Here is a 17,713-nt window from a genome sequence, read left to right on the forward strand (position 1 = left end):
CAAAAATCATACTATCTGACAGTTTTCTTATATAGGCCAAATTAAGGCAAATCAGCCCCTAAATTGCCATGACTACCTATGCTTTGACTAGTACGAACTAGATTGTTTATGACATTTTCATAAATGAAATGGGAACTAGAATTAGATAAATTGAATATATCTAACTGTAGAAATAAGCAGTTGTATCACTTGGGTTATAAGCAGTGATCTCAACTAAAAATTGACGAAAGTAATTTAACCTCATTACCTTTAAAAAAAAATGGTCCAATAAGGGAGATAACCATGGATATTAAATTGTTTAACATGCTATTGTAAGATCTAGGGTTTTTTTATATTGCAAAGCAAGATTAAAAGAATGCATTATATCTAGTGTATTCACAAATAGCTCAACCTTATATATATATATATTTCTTCATGATTATAAAAAAATATCCTGGAAATCGTAATCTAAACATTCCAGTTCAGTACAAAGAACCCTTGTTTCATTTCTTTGATTCATGATAAACTGAACATTGCGTTTATTAAAGTGAACACTATTTTGTCAAGTGTTTCATTCACTTTTCTATTTATCTCAGTAGACTCAGATTGCGACAGTTTTGGATATATATGTATTTTAAAGCTATTTAAAAGAGAAAGAGAGAGCTAGAAAAGAAAAGAAAGCTCAAAATCAGAGCTTCTTAAAATACTTGTGGAAAAGAACCCTCCAGGCACGCCTGACACACCCAAGCTTGTCTAAACCCTATTAAAGGAGATGGGTCCGCTGATCATGCTTATGGATATTATGTCAATGGAAAATTGTTTGAAAAGATTCTAAATGGTTATTTTCCATTTCTGTACTATTCTCAGCTTGGTAAGGAACGATATGCCAACAGGCAGCTATCCACAGACTATATTTTGAAGATGTTCTAGAATTCGGTTTCTCAATGATTCTGGATGACATGGAATAGTGTTTAACAACATGTTTGAGAAATACACACTTTCTGATCCCCTCTCCTTTTTTTTTTCTATGATAAGTGACATTTAAACTTGTATTTACTGAGGAAATATTGTACCTTCCCCAGTATGTCTGTAAAATGTAGAAATACAGGAATAACAAAGGCTAACATTTTAGGCAGGGATGATAGTACCTGATTAAAGGCCAAATTATGTGGCACCAAATATAAATGCTACAAAAATTCAGACAAGAAGAAAATTAGTAAGACCCACGGTAATTAGGATGAGCCATATAGGTGCTGGAAATACGGCTACCAAATGTAGATTAAAAAGAATTGGATTAATAAAATGTGTGATGCGTTCTTTAGTTGCTGTGGAAAATCATTGGTTTTTTAATAAGATTTTGATGAGAACACTCTAGCTGGAGAACAGGCCATTTGTTGGAGAACAACAAAGAATACAGTTACACATTTTGAGTAAGGTTTATTTATTATTTTTTCCTTTTTGCAAAAGTTCTCTTTCCTCCCAATTCTCAATTACTTCCAAGAAAGCGGACTCTCCTGCCAGTCTTAGGAACCTGATAGGTAGAGAAGCAGTAAAGTTAAACAATGAGAACTACTGAAACCAATTTATTTTCAATAGTTAATGACCTGATCCCAATCAGTGAGAGAACCAGGTCGACAATACATCTAGGAGTTTTCAAATTTAATGATATGTTTACATATTTATCAAACATCAAACCCTCTCTCTCTCTCCACCTTTAACGCAACATTCATTCACAATAGTTCACTCTGTATCTAGGAGCATCTGCATACTATCCTTGGGTGAACCCATAATGTGGTACCCAAATTGGGTGTGTACATCTTAGTTCACCTGATTTGTTGTATACTTATTTCTGCACTTAGTGCTGCAGTGAACCTAGGGGTGGGTATATCTTTTCAAATTAACATAATTTTTATTTCCTTCAGAAAAATACCCAGAAGTGGAATTCCTAGATTGTATGGTAGTTCTATTTTTAATTTTCTGAGGAAGCTTCATAAGGTTTTCCATAGTGGCTGCATCAACTTACAATTCCACCAGCGGCACATGAGGGTTCTCTTTTTTTCCACATACTAGCCAATAGTTGTTTTTGCTGTCTTTTTGAAGATAGCCATTCTGGCAGGTGTAATTTTATGGCTCATTGTAGTTTTAATTTGCACTTCCCTGATGATTAGTGATGTTGAGCATCTTTGCATGTGTCTGTTGGCCATCTGTGTGCTTTCAAAATGCCTATTCAGGTCCTTTGCCCACTTTTTAATTGAGTTGTTTGCTTTTTTGATATTGAGATAGACAATATTTAAATGAATGGGTGTAGATGTGTTCCAATAAACCTTTATTTATGGAAATCTGAATACCAGATAATGTTTACACATCACAACATAGTACTCTTCTTTTGATTTTTTTTCAACTGTTAAAAAATACCAAAAAGTGTTCTTAGTTCCTAGGCCATTTACCAAAATAGGCAGTGTGCTGAATTTGGCCTGGGGTCATGGTTTGCTGCTCCTCGCCTTACAAGAATGAAAAAACATTCCAGGAAGAATCAAGAGTCTGAAACAGCTAAATATGGCAGAAATTATAAGCAACTTGAGAGCAGGCATTCACACAAATTCATGTTTTTATTTCCAAACAGAGCTTTGCATGGTATCTTTCACATAGTAAGTGTTCAATAAATGTTCCCCAGCAATAACCGAAGAGCAATGATCGCAAATTCTAAAGCTCTTTGTGACTCTTCAAGAACTCTCTTTTGGAAGAGACAGGATCTGGAAAGCAAGTTTGAAGTATGAGCAATTTAGAGTGAAAGGTCAAGAAATGGAATTAAGGTTCTTGACAGCTTGTTCAAAGTCTAAAGAAAATTAGATGGATTATTGAAAGGGAAAGCAGGTGAATCCAAATAATGTTTACTTAAATTACAGGGGCATGTGCATGTTCCAACACACCTGGAGACATAGCTAAAGTTATAATTAAAATGTAGGCAGATTCTGTCTTCAGGCAAAAGATAGTGGACAAACCATGATCAGAGAGAAGGATGCAAGGAAGGAATAAGGACAGAAACTTGTTGAGTTGGATGCAAGGTAAGCAGATGTGCTTGTGACAAATTCATTCATCCTCACCATGAAAGACACAGAGGTAGACTATGAAGAAAGGGAGGAAAGAAAGATGGGAAATTGGAGATTTAAGGGAAAAGTGTTTTTAATAGGTCATCAATACAATATATGAAAATGACCAAGTCCTATAGAAGATGAGTATATATATCCATCTACTCTAACTATAACTTATGTTTAGCAAATCAGGAAGCATCAACACTATTTTAATTGCTAAATCAAAATTTCCATCATCACTAGTGATACATCTTATATCCCTTTAAAATTTTGGAAGAAGATAATACATAAATAGGAACTGCATAATGAAATATGGAAGTAACCCAAAGGGAAATAGATAAATTCTAATTATGAGCTAGAATTGTCTTTTTATTATTGACTCGTCTTCATTAGCTCTAAAATCCTATTAATCCTTTAACTCTCAAAGGCAGTATACATTTCTATAAAAATGATTGAGTGATACTCTTTGATATAATTTCTGACAATTTTCCTCATCAGTACGTATTATCTTAATCTTCTTTTGCATCTCTTATATATTTTAGTTTCCTTTTATCACTGAATGCCTAATGCATGTGAAAAATATTCCCCTACTCTTCCTATCCACAGAAATAAATACTAATCTATGTAATCTGAAAACAGAGGAGTGCTATTGTAAAACGGGACCTAATAGACTATAATCAGCAATAATGGCCTGAAGCAAAGCAAAGAAAATTCAGGGTGACTGTCAGGAAACTTTTAATGACTTTGTAAAAATGATTGTGAGTCTGGTCAGGGCCATCTTATAGGGACAGCGTACAAATAGGAAATAATTCCCAGCAGAGCAGTTTATTTTACTGTTGACTAGTTTTGTAGCAAACAAAGGGGTGGAAATTTCTCCTGGTTCAGCTGTTTTTTGACTGACAGTTTAGTGTCAGGTTACTCACGCTTTCTGTTATTTTGACACGTTTTGTTGGGAGCTTTTACACAACGGCAAAGAATTTGTAAACAATTTTCCTATATTCAGATCCTTTCGTCAACCTTAGGTCCCACTTTTTCCCACCTTTTCATGCCTCTCAAGTACTTAGGTTAGGTAGAGTTTGAGTCTCCTGAAATAGGTTCTTGTCAAAGATGTTCAAGATATTGGGTTGGCCGAAAAGTGCCTTTGGTTTTTAAGTAAAAATAAAAGACAACATTTTTCATTTTCACCAAGAACTTTATTGAACAACGTATTCACCCTTTTGTTCCACTATCTTCTGCCATTTTTCAGGCAACTTCATAATTCCATCTTCCCAGAACTTTTTATCTTTTTGAGCAGAGAACTGTTGTAGGTGCCTTTTACAGTCTTCCAGGGAATTGAAATCTTTTCCATTAAGAGAATTTTGTAAAAATGAAATCAATGGAAATGCAAAGGTGCAATGCCAGGTGAATACGGCAGATGAAACAGAACTTCCCAGCCAAGCTGGAACAGTTTTTGCCTGGTCATCAAAGAAACATCAGGTCTTGTGTTATCCTGATGGAAGACTATGCGTTCTCTGTTGACTAGTGCTGGATGCTTTTCATCGAGTGCTGCTTTCAATTGGTCTAACTGGGAGCAGTACTTGTTGCAATTAATTGTTTGGTTTTTCGGAAGGAGCTCATAATAGAGGACTTCCTTCCAATACCACCATGTACACAACATCACCTTCTTTGGATGAAGAGCAGCCTTTGGTGTGGTTGGTGGTGGTTCATTTCACTTGCCCCAAGATCTCTTCCATTCCGCATTATTGTACAGTATCCACTTTCCATTGCCAGTCAAAATTGTTTTAAAAACGGAACATTTTCATTACGTTTCAGCAGAGAATCACATGAGGAAATACAATCAAGGTTTTTTTTGCTTAACTTACGTGGAAAGCAAATATAAAAGCGATTCCAAGTTGGAGCAAATGATTTTTAACACTTGATTTGGATATTTTGAGTATGTCGGCTATCTCCCAAGTGGTATAACGTTGATTGTTCTCAGTTGTCTCAATTTGATCACTATCAACTTCAACTTGTCTACCTACCTGTGGAGCGTCGTCCAGCAAGAAATCTCCAGCATGAAACTTCACAAACCACTTTTGACACGTTCGATCAGTCACAGCACCTTCTCCATACACTGCACAAATCTTTTTTTTTTGGTTGCGTTTTTACCTTTCTTGAAATAATAAAGCATGATATACCAAGAATGTTGCTTTTTTTCTTCCATCTTCAATATGAAAATGGCTCCACACAAGTTCGCCAATTTTGATAATTTTTTTTAAATGCACACTGATATGACAGCTGTCACAGTGCAGTCTAACAAAATTGTTTTGAATGAAGTTAAAGACAACTAAGCGCTACTAGAGGCATCTTGAGGAAAAAACTGAACGAACCTTTTGACCAACCCAATACTTCTGAAGAAAAATGGTGTAGAAAATAATGTTTCAGTGAATTGATGAATGAAGGTACAATCCTGTACTGTGTTCTGGGCATGTGCTGAGGACAGATTTCTGCCATCAGGTTTGTGTTGCCTGCTGACGAGTGCCATGGACACCACTGGTGGTCATCTTAGTATTATTGTGGTGCATTCTATGAAATGCAGTTCATTCAAACTCCCGAGAACTATGGGAAATATACACGTGATGTTTAGTTTTGAGGTTTTTTGCTTATGTCCTGGAAGCCTGTCACACTTGTACTGTTCAGAGAACACTACAATTCCCTGGTGTTATATGTCCCTGATATTTTAGTGAACCTGGGAATTCTGGACTGGATCTTTTTTTTTTTTTTTGCGGTACGTGGGCCTCTCCCGTTGCGGAGCACAGGCTCCGGACGCGCAGGCTCAGCGGCCATGGCTCACGGGCCCAGCCGCTCCGCGGCATGTGGGATCTTTCTGGACCGGGACACGAACCCGTGTCCCCTGCATCGGCAGGCGGACTCTCAACCACTGTGCCACCAGGGAAGCCCTGGACTGGATCTTAAAAATGAGTGGATTCTCCAGGTCCTCTGGAATTAGATCTGAAGTTTGGGGGGAAAAAAACCCCAGCAAGCTACATACTAAGCTCATTCCAAAGTGTTCTGGGTTTTGCATTATTTTGCAAGTTTTATGCAAGCAAGAAAAAACACCTACTGTGGTTGTGCTGCCTCAGAAGAGTTACTGTGGTAGTCATTTTAGTTACTAAAAGACAAATGTGGTTTATGTGCTGTCAGTATTATCTTTTCATTGAAAGAAATGCTTAGGTGGTGTTGACCATGAAAATTTTGTTGATTTTGTTTTATGATTATTAAATATATACGGTGGATGGTATATCTCCTGAAAAATAAATGTTTTGATTTGAATTGGAGATTAAAGAGAGTATTCTAATTGAGCTCATGAGTTACTAACTGGAGTATACAAATCAATGAATTAGACATGATAATCAGTGATCAGGCGTAAACCATAAAACAAGTGACATATTTGGAATCAGTGTTTATCGTTATCATTATATAAGTAAGTGTTTATCTTTATACATATATTTCATGTATAGTTCAAGAAATCTCTCTTCTCAGTGGTTTTTCTAACTACAAATAAATTGTGAGAATCACAAAACCAACAGACCAGTGAATAAAAGAAAAACCTGAAACAAAAATAACAAGCTAAATGACATTTCTTCTAATCACCATGTGTCTGCCCATACAAATCAGAAAGGCTTACGTATCCCTTCAACATTCACTTACTGAATGTTGGAAGGAAGAAATAGAAGATAATTTTTGCCTCCTTTATGACCATATAGCACAAACTACAGAATATTAACCAGAAGGTAGTTCTAGGGTAAAGGAGAAGAATGAAAAGGGCTTAGGCAGCTTAAAGGACTTTATAAAATTTGACCTTGATACCAAATTGAAAATAAAATAACCATTTCGAGTAACTACCTTATTATCATTTTTCTAAGTTTCTGGTTCTCCACAAAGTAGAAGACTCCTTCAGTCTTGTGTAGTGGATTTGGTAGCTTTTAATAAGCCCATGAATATGCTCTGGGGGCAGCTCTTGAGGTTTTGAGAAGCTCTAAATATACTTTAGTGTGGCATATAATGTCTGGTAAAGAAGTTTGAGATTGGGGGGATTTGGGAGGAAACATTCGACTTATTATGTACTTCTGCAGTTACTGAGCTAACAATAGGTAGTGACAAATGAAAAGACTATATGTTACTATAAATAAGCATTCAAAGGCTTAATAAAGTATATTTTAAGGGTTATTTCACATTGATTCCTATACAAATTTAATGAATTTAAATATGCACTATATACTGTTCTATTTGATTTAACTCTTTATATATTTATATATTTGACATAAATCTAAATATATAAATATGTAACATGAATATATATTTAACATATATATATATATAAAACTTTTGATGCTAAAAGTAGTAGAGCATGAAACATTAATGTTACTCATAATATGGCTATATCCATGTTATCATTTAAGATATTCATTTGATTTTTATTTTCTAAATTACAGGGTGAAGTCTGTCCCAGAGCTGAAGGCGATGAAGTCCAGAGGTGTGTGTGGGCCACAGCTGTCAATGTCAAGGACAAGTTCATTTATGTGGCACAGCCAACTTTGGACAGAGTCCTTCTTGTAGATGTGCAGTCTCAAAAAGTTATTCAGGTATGAATGACTCCTCCTTTTGAAAGTGGTTTTGAAGACTATTTAATTTAATGTAATAGACTTTACCAGGTAACTCGTGCATTGCCATTTGCTTGCCATTGATAACTTGTTTCGTTACTTGGATAACTAAAAAGTATACACAATTTCTACAAACTGTCCTCTCATTCCGCTCCTTGAGCCTAAAGAATTAAAGAAGTAATTGAAATAGCTTTTGTTTTCAACAGTTAGATTCCATGAATACCTCATAATCCCCACATGACCAGTTACACAAAAAACATCCTCACAATTGCTTATTCTGTCTAGAGCAAGGAGAGTCCCAGTCCAAGGCCAATTAAGGTGCTCCTAGTTACCATCACAGTAAAGTAGTATATCTTTCTCATGTGATTCTTAACAAAGGCTGAGACAATAGTAGATTTACTGGATAATAGTAGCTTAGTAGGTTTTACTATAGTAGTAAAACAAGTAATATGTGCATAGGTCAATGACAGAGAAAAACACCTATAACACGCCTTGCCAAGTCATTTTTCCATGTTGCCATGGTCATGGTTATGAAAAACTATTCTGGTTTGAGCCATCACCTATTTTATGCCCTGCTCTTTCTAAGACTGTCCATCTTGGACAGTCTACTAGAACTCAGTCTTACAATAATCAAGGGGCAGTGCAGGATTTATGCCCAGGCAGTCTGGCTCCAGTATCCCAGCCTTTGACTGTTAGGATCTATGGCTTCTCAGCTCAAAGGAAACAAACTTAAAATAGTTTTGTGAGATATGTATAATCTGTTAAATGGGAATAATAACTGTACATATCTCATAAAGTTATATTAAGGATTATACCAATTTATGCATACAAAGCGTTTGTAGCAGAGTCTGGACTATAGAAGTGCTATTTACTATCAAAATTCTGACAGACACAGGAATGTAACCATTTCTTATATTTACAGAGATTTTTTTTTCTTTTGCATCAATATTGGTTTGAATTTGAAGTAGCTGTTAGTCCCTCTAATGTTGATTCCTGACTAGAACCAAAAGAAGTGTTAAGAAGTTCAAAATCAGGGCCTCTCATTCTAAGAGTTCTTAACAGCTTCACATGAATTCATCCACCCACCTATCCATTCCATCCACCCATCTATCCATTCCATCCACCCACCTATCCATTCCATCTACCCACCTATCCATTCCATCCACCCACCTATCCATTCCATCCACCCACCTATCCATTCCATCCACCCATCTATCCATTCCATCCACCCATCTATCCATTCCATCCACCCATCTACCCATTCCATCCACCCATCTATCCATTCCATCCACCCATCTATCCATTCCATCCACCCATCTATCCATTCTGTATACATTCATTAATTGCCTTTTATGAGAAGTGTTTGGTATTACAAATAAAAGAATCAAAAGTGTTTCTATTAGAAAGCTCTGATATCTCCAGAGTTACAAATTTACAATGGATAATTAGTCCAGTGGTTCAGTTTCTACTATGAGAATGAACAGAAGAGTCATGAGTAGAAGGATGAATAACTGTCTACTAGAAAATTCTAAGGCCTCCAGGGTTACACAGTTCCCTGTGCACCCAATCTAATGGTCCAGTATCTTCTGTGAGAACATATTTTTTCTGTCTATTTTGCTTCCTATGTGTCTGTCTTTGAGACTGCTTGATTTTTGACCAGGTTGATTTTACTTTGATTTCAGCTGCAACATAGGCCAGCGAATTATAGGCATTCAGTCAGGGATTATCAAGACTCTTTAGTTAGCATGTGTTAGCTACTAGATGTTCTTTTAATCAGGCTGGTTTTTAAATTCAGTGTTCAAACTGGAAACCTACACTGACTGAGTATGTACTACCTAGTAGATATTCAAAAGTGAGAAAAGTTAACATCATTTATTATTCATCTAACTTCCATCTTCAGACAATGAAGTAAAGTTTAAAATTAATAGGAAATATCAATAATGAAACATTCATGCAATGGTAAAAAATCACATCAATTATATTATTTTTCAAAGTGTCTATAATGCCTATAAAAAAGCAGAATGTAAAAGACATTATACAAGGTTAAAATATTAAAATAATATTACAATATAATTATGATTGTGGATATTTTCAGATAAGAATCTAACACATTTTTAGAAGTTAGAGAATTGGGCCTCAGTCCAAATGGGTTTTCCATGTGATCTTATGAAAATAATAATTATGCTTTATTACCCCTTCTAGTAATTACCTATCCAAAGGTAATCATTATGTGGCTTTCTGTCACCATAAGTCAATATTGCCTAATTTTGAATATTACAGAGATGGAAATATACAGTATTCACTGTCTGTGTCTGGCTACATGATAATTGTGAGGTCATTTTGTTTGCATGGAGCTAGTGCTATTCTTTTTTTTTTTTCGCTGCCGAAAAATCGATTACAGTTGATTCTCATTGTTTGCTGATTCTGTATTTAAAACTCACTCTCCTGAATTTATTTAGAACCACAAAACCAATACACATGGTGTTTTGCAGACGCTCAGGGACTTGTGCAGAGTGAGGAGAAATGTGTGACCTGAAGTACATGTTCCCAGCTCAGGTTGGAAAAGGAGACACCCCGACCTTTTTGGTTCGGCTTTCATACTGTGAACAAGTGTTTTTTTCACAGTCTATTTACTATTGTGTTTTCAAGGACAATTTTTTTGTGTTGAAACGCTTGTGAAGGAAGGTCGTGGTGTGCCTAACGGTGGGCTTAATTCAGTCATGAGTACTAACACTGTATGGCCCTGAGTTCAATGTTACTGGTTTATTTTTTTAATATAAATTTATTTATTTATTTATTTATTTGTTTGTTTATTTCGTTTTGGCTGCATTGGGTCTTTGTTGCTGTGCACGTGCTTTCTCTAGTTGCAGTGAGCGGGGACTACTCTTTGTTGCGGTGCGTGGGCTTCTCATTGCAGTGGCTTCTCGTTGCCGAGCATGGGCTCTAGGAGCGTGGGCTTCAGTAGTTGTGCTGCGTGGGCTCAGTAGTTGTGGCTCGCGGGCTCTAGGACACAGGCTCAGTTAGTTGTGGTGCACGGGCTTAGTTGCTCTGCAGCATGTGGGATCTTCCTGGACCAGCCCTCGAACCCGTTTCCCCTGAATTGGCAGGCAGATTCTTAACCACTGTGCCACCAGGGAAGTTCTGTGTTACTGTTAATTAATGAACAATATGTATTAAATAATGTTTCTCTGTGCAGAAACACTCATGAAATTAGGTTATGTATTGATCAGATGATGAAAATCTTGTGACCAGAGACTGATAGGAACCAAACTATGCATTTCCTATAGAAGCAGTGGTTCAGTGTTCAGAAATTCAGTGTTTGTGGTGACTTTATAGAACAAATGCCATTAATAATGAGAAGCAAATGTATTTTGAAATATCAGACTTTATTTATACATTAACAGTAGAAAGGATAAATTCTGGAGGGAGATAATAGAAAGAAAAGGGAAATGTTGATAATTCGGTCAAAGTGAATGAGAATTTTCTGTAATATAATAAAGAATAATACATAGTATATGTATATAATAATAGATATAATATATGTGTATATGTAATATATATTATATATACTATAGATATTTGTATATATTATTATATACATATACTATGTATTATTCTTTATTATACAACTTATAAAATATAATACAGGAAGCTCTCAGATTTAGAAAGGACAGTGAAACAAATGGAAAAAAAATCAATACCTGAATATATTAACATGACACAGCCACACATAAAGCCAAAAGGAAGATCTAAAAATAGGAGATAAAGTACTATGAGAACAGCAGCTATTTTCTCAGTACCAATAATGGACACCAAAAGAAAGTGAAATAATATTATTAAAAGATTAAATAGAAATAAAATATACTCTGATATTATATGGTCAGTGGAAAAAAGTATATAATTTATTTACTGTATCAGATACAAAAAAATAGACTTTATCAACAAAATAAATTTAAACAAAACTGAAAACTATATGCTTCAGGAATAAGGAAAATTAAGCAGTTCTCCCTGATGTATAGAGAGCGAGTAAACTGGTAAACATAGGACCTATTAAAATACTAACTGTCAATAATAATGATATTCCCTGAATTTAAGTTTGAAATTTTTAAAAGAGTGAAAACACAGGACCAAAATAGCAAAAAAAAATGTTTAAATATTGTACAACAATATGTAAGCACGGAAGGGGCTGATATTATTTGAAATATATATGTTAAGGTTTCTTGTATTATTTAAGAATGGGAGTAATTATGGATTACCTGTGTACATTAAGTATGTTTATTAATATTTTAAGAAACTGTGTGTTAAATATTGTATTTGTCTATGAAAAAATAGAATTAAATGAACAACTTACTCCTAAATACAGTAGGAAAAGAAGAATTAAGAAAGAGAAAACAGTAAGAATGGAAAAATCAGGACAAAAATCTTTAAACAAAATTATAGAATAAAACCAAATATGTTTATAATTACAATAACCAAGAATGGAGTAAAGTAATAGCTGATAATAAAAAGTAATGGACTGAATAATGAAAATCTAGCCATATGCAGATTATAAGATATATCCCAAAAATAAGAAAAAATAAAATTTGAAATTTAAGGACAGTTCCAGATAATTTAGTCATATACTAACAAAACAAAAAAGCTGATATAAGTGAGAAATATTTGATACTTCTGTTCTTGATAAATCAACAGACAAAATTAATACTTTATGCAAATTGAACATTATTACTATGCTTGAACTAACAGATACATGTATTATTTTTTGCATCCAGCAGTAATTAAATATACATTATTACTAAATATTTCACTTTCTAAACCTTTTCAATATCATTTCATATCACCGTTCATCCTGCTTTAATTAAATACAACACACTGCGTAGCTTATAAACAACAGAAATTCGTTTCTCAAGGTGGCAGCATGATCATGACCTGGTGAGGGCCCTCTTTCTGGTTCATAGCCATTGCCATCTCACTCTGTCTTCACATGGGGGAAGGGGCAAGCAATCTCTGTGGGGTCTTTTTTATAAAAGCACTAATCCCACTCATGAGGGCTCCATTATCATGACCTAATCACCTCCCAAATGCCCATCATCTGATACCATCATCTTTGAGGGTTAGGATTACAACAAGTGAATTCTGGGGGGACACAAACCTTCAGACTATATCATTCACTAAAGGAAACATTTTTGAAAATGAACACATGCTGGGTTATAAATTTACCCTCAAGAAATATTAATGAAATCATTTTATACTGATTCTCTGACACAGTGCTAAGCTATCAAAAACTGCAAAGTAAATTTAAAATGTCAATATCAATAACAAGTAATATTGATAATCATGATTAAACATGTTGACTCCAAGTAAGACTGTCTTTGAAGGAATTTTGTTACTGTAATGAAAAAATAAATAAATAATAGATTGAAAATAAAACATTTGGGCTTCTCTGGTGGCGCAGTGGTTGAGAGTCCGTCTGCCGATGCAGGGGACACGGGTTCGTGCCCCAGTCCAGGAGGATCCCACATGCCGCGGAGCGGCTGGGCCCGTGAGCCATGGCCGCTGAGCCTGCGCGTCCGGAGCCTGTGCTCCGCAACGGGAGAGGCCACGGCAGTGAGAGGCCCGCGTACAGCAAAAAAAAAAAAAGAAAAGTAAAGAAAACATTTAACTAGATAATTTTAGAATTTAGCTGAAGAAAATCACAATACTGTAAGTGAAAGAAAGAAAGTAAAAATATAGGTAGATAAAGGCACAATGAAATGAATATATAAAAGGTAAAAATTGATTTATTCAAAAAAGACTAATTAAAAGGAAACAGAATTTTGGCAAAGAACAAGGGCAAAAGTCATGGTTAATACTATTAGAACTGAATAAAAGAAATAACAATAACCACAATCCTAGCAGAGAGTAAAAGGAACTAAGAAAGTATTAAAGTAAAAGTCTTGGTAGTAAATTTGGAAATGTAGTGAGAAAGAACAAATTAAAGAGAAAGTATAAGTTAATAACATATAATCCAAGAAGTAATCAAAAAGGAACACTTTTATGACAAATGAACTGATTTAAGAGTACTAAAACAGAAAATTCTGTCCCAGATGGAATTAGAGGTGAAAGTTCTTCCGAACTTTAAAGTAACATTTTAGCAAGCAATTTGATGAGAAGTAGTAATTAAAAAATGTGTATTTTCACTGTCTTGATGGCTGACTTCCTGTTTTACCCCTTCTACCCACTCTGTATACAGTCTCTGCGTATTCTCAGATTGTCAGCTATCAAAAACAAATCTGAACCCTGTCTTCATGCATCTTGCCTCGTGCCACCATTTATCAGCCTTATTGCCTCATTTTTCTATAGCTGCCTTCCATTTGAGGTATAGTAGGAATGGAGAGTAACATAACAGAGACTTCCCTATTGTAGGAAATATGTGGGCACTCAATCCTTGGATCAAAAAGGCAGTACTGTGTCATGGGTTTGCCCACACAACTCTGGGGAGGTATGGGATGGAATTGAATATTGCCCTTCTGTCAATAAAAAGAAAAATTTTGAATTATAGGGGTGCTTGAATACCTCCCTGGAAAGAAGTAGAGTGAAGTAGCAGCTGCAGTGATTTGGGACGTTCTGCAATGATCTATTCTATAGATATTTAGAGACCAAATTAGTTTAGAAAATGAAAATTTCCATATTGGGTATATTCAGTCTAGCCATCTTTCTGAAAGGGACATTATTTTCTGAGGCCTATTGTTGACTATAAATATCAACCTAAAATTTTACGTATATACTCCATAAAAATGTCTTTTAAAAAATTAAAGTTTTCTATCTTTGAATTTGCCTAAATTCTTTTTTTTTGTAACCATGTATAATTTCAGTCTGTGAGCCTCTTTAGATGATGAAATTCCATAAGTCTACTAAGTGTTGGCTGAAATAACACATCCCTATATTTGTCTTAACATGACCTTAGAGTATGTGAATTTTAATGCTTGAAAGTACATGCTTAAAGGTGAATTAGGAATATCCTAATGACTCTACTTTTATACTTGAAAATAGGCAATCTCTTAGAATTCTAAATTCCCTTAAATTCTCCTAATTTAAAAACAACATGTAAATAATAGATTTAACAGATGTAGGTTTTGAAACTTATGCTTTATAAATTAATAATCCAATTAATTCAAGTTTTAAAACCCTTTAAGGAAAGAATATTTCTAGCTATTTAAAAAAATAAAGGTAAACTGCTTCATTTGTGATTTAAAGCTTTATTCATATCCAAGGACAGAGTATACTCAAAGTCACCTGCAAGGTACAAAGTTAGTTTTGTGAAAAGTAAAGCATCCTTTCTCAATTTGATACCTTTTCTCAACAGAGGCTGACTCAAGTCAGCCTTTTTTGTATCCAAATGAAGTTATACTTCCTGATTGTGTGCTGTACCTCTGTTTGTTTCTTTATTTTAGCCTAAGTATATTATACAGTGGCAACTAAGAATAATAATTATAATCGAAATTTAATCATCTCCAAAATATGATAGAAACTAGTATAGAATTTTTTATAGGGTGGACAGAGAGATGGAACAGTGAAGTCCAAAATCAAATTGCCTTCTTTTTGAACAGAAAAAAAAGTAGAAAAAAAAAGTGAGAGAAAAAAAGAACAGTAAACTTATTTAAATTTACTCTTTCAAGTTTTTTTTCAGTCCAATTAAATTGGATCCCTAGTGTTTTATACTGACCTTATCTAAGAAATCATATTTCTGACTTTCTTTTATTTCTTTTGTATATATTTGAATGTGAGAATTGGTATTAAGTGTGTAATTTTAGCACGAAACATTTTAAAAACTTGAACATTGTTGCATTTTACTCTTAAATGGCAAATGTTTTCTTGACAACATGTTTTACAAACCTCATGATAAATTCTTACCATAGGGGTATATTTGTTTTCAGTGGATACATTAATATCATTTCTGTGTGCAGCTTAAAAATAAAAGGTCACACATTTTTAATGGAATCTATCACCTTGGTGTTGCTCTAAACATCAAATGCTTATTACTTTTCTTGCCATTAATACTTTTTGTAAGAATGGCATGCAGGTGATATTTTCCTGCGTGAAAGATTAACTAGTAAACAACTGACCTCATTTTGCCTTCTGTGGAGCAAAATCAGGTTCTGCTTGGATGCAGAAGTGGCTTATTATAACACATCGGGTATTCTTAAGTGTCATCAGCAGTCTTCTCTAGCTGTTAGCGCATTATCCTGAAAATCTACATCATTACTTTAAATTAGGTTCACTTAATTAGCCAGCTGGTATTCTCCTTGTCAGACTGATACACAAGCTGTGTTTCACTGCTCCTTTATGTCAAGGCTAAACTCCAGGTTCAGGGTATCTTTGTGCTATTCTCACTTTTGTTGCTCTGACAAAATAACCCATCTTTATATAAGTTGACACAACTGGTCCATAACCAGTGTAGCATCAGTTTTAAATTATTTGTAGTTGGTGCACCCCCCTCAAGGAATACTGATAAAATTTTTTTTCAACATCTTTATTGAAGTATAATTGCTTTAAAATGGTTTGTTAGTTTCTGCTTTAAAACAAAGTGAGTCAGCTATACATATACGTATATCCCAATATCTCCTCCCTCTTGTGTCTCCCTCCCATCCTCCCTATCCCACCCCACTAGGTGGTCACAAAGCACCGAGGTGATCCCCCTGTGCTACGTGGCTGCTTCCCACTAGCTATCTATTTTACATTTGGTAGTGTATATATATCCATGCCACTCTCTTACTTCGTCCCAGCTTACCCTTATCCCTCACCATGTCCCCAAGTCCATTCTCTAAGTATGTGTGTTTATTCCTGTCCTGCCCCTAGGTTCTTCAGAATGATTTTTTTTTTTTTTAGATTCCATATATATGTGTTAGCATACAGTATGTGTTTTCCTCTTTGTGACTTACTTCACTCTGTATGACAGACTCTAGGTACATCCACCTCACTAAAATAACTCAATTTTGTTTCTTTTTCTGGCTGAGTAATATTCCATTGTATATATATGTGCCACATCTTGTTTATCCATTCATCTGCTGATGGACACTTATGTTGCTTCCATGTCCTGACTATTGTAAATAGAGCTGCAATGAACATTTTGGTACATGACTCCTTTGAATTATGGTTTTCTCAGGGTATATGCCCAGTAGTGGGATTGCTGGGTAATATGGTAGTACTATTTTTAGTTTTTACAGGAACCTCCATACTGTTCTCCGTAGTGGCTGTACCAATTCACATTCCCACCAGCAGTGCAAGAGGGTTCCCTTTTCTCCACATCCTCTCCAGCATTTATTGTTTGTAGATTTTTTGATGATGGCCATGCTGGTTGGTATGAGGTGACACCACAGTGTAATTTGCATTTGCGTTTCTCTAATGCTTAGTGATGTTGAGCATCCTTTCATGTGTTTGATGCAATCTGTATATCTTCTTTGGAGAAATGTCTATTTAGAACTTCTGCCCGTTTTTGGATTGGGTTGTTTGTTTTTTTTACATTGAGTTGAATGAGCTGCTTGTAAATTTTGGAGATTAAGCCTTTGTCAGTTGCTTCATTTGCAAATATTTTCTCCCATTCTGAGGGTTGTCTTTTCGCCTTGATATGGTTTCCTTTGCTGTGCAAAAGCATTTAAGTTTCATTAGGTCCCATTTGTTTATTTTTATTTTTATTTCCATTTCTCTAGGAGGTGGGTCAAAAAGGATCTTGCTGTGATTTATGTCATAGAGTGTTCTGCCTATGTTTTCCTCTAAGAATTTGATAGTGTTTGGCCTTACACTTAGGTCTTTAATCCATTTTGAGTTTATTTTTGTGTATGGTGTTAGGGAGTGTTCTAATTTCATTCTTTTACATGTAGGTCTCCAGTTTTCCCAGCATCACTTATTGAATAGGCTGTCTTTTCTCCATTGTATATTCTTGCCTCCTTTATCAAAAATAAGGTGACCATATGTGTGTGGGTTTATCTCTGGGCTTTCTATCCTGTTCCATTGATCTATATT

General features: G+C 34.9%; 1 protein-coding gene across 4 annotated transcripts in view; it reads left to right on the top strand.

Moving 5' to 3' along the window:
• The window catches only part of FSTL5 (follistatin like 5), a 676,350-nt gene that overhangs the window by 600,249 nt on the left and 58,388 nt on the right, over nucleotides 1–17,713 (top strand). For all 4 annotated transcript variants that reach the window (XM_067737033.1, XM_067737032.1, XM_067737031.1 and 1 more), the window contains one exon: nucleotides 7,547–7,696. In XM_067737033.1, the coding sequence (XP_067593134.1) occupies nucleotides 7,547–7,696 (150 nt within the window). The remainder of the gene's footprint in view (nucleotides 1–7,546; nucleotides 7,697–17,713) is intronic.

This window comes from Pseudorca crassidens, chromosome 4 (assembly GCF_039906515.1).
Source record: "Pseudorca crassidens isolate mPseCra1 chromosome 4, mPseCra1.hap1, whole genome shotgun sequence".
NCBI lineage: Eukaryota > Metazoa > Chordata > Mammalia > Artiodactyla > Delphinidae > Pseudorca > Pseudorca crassidens.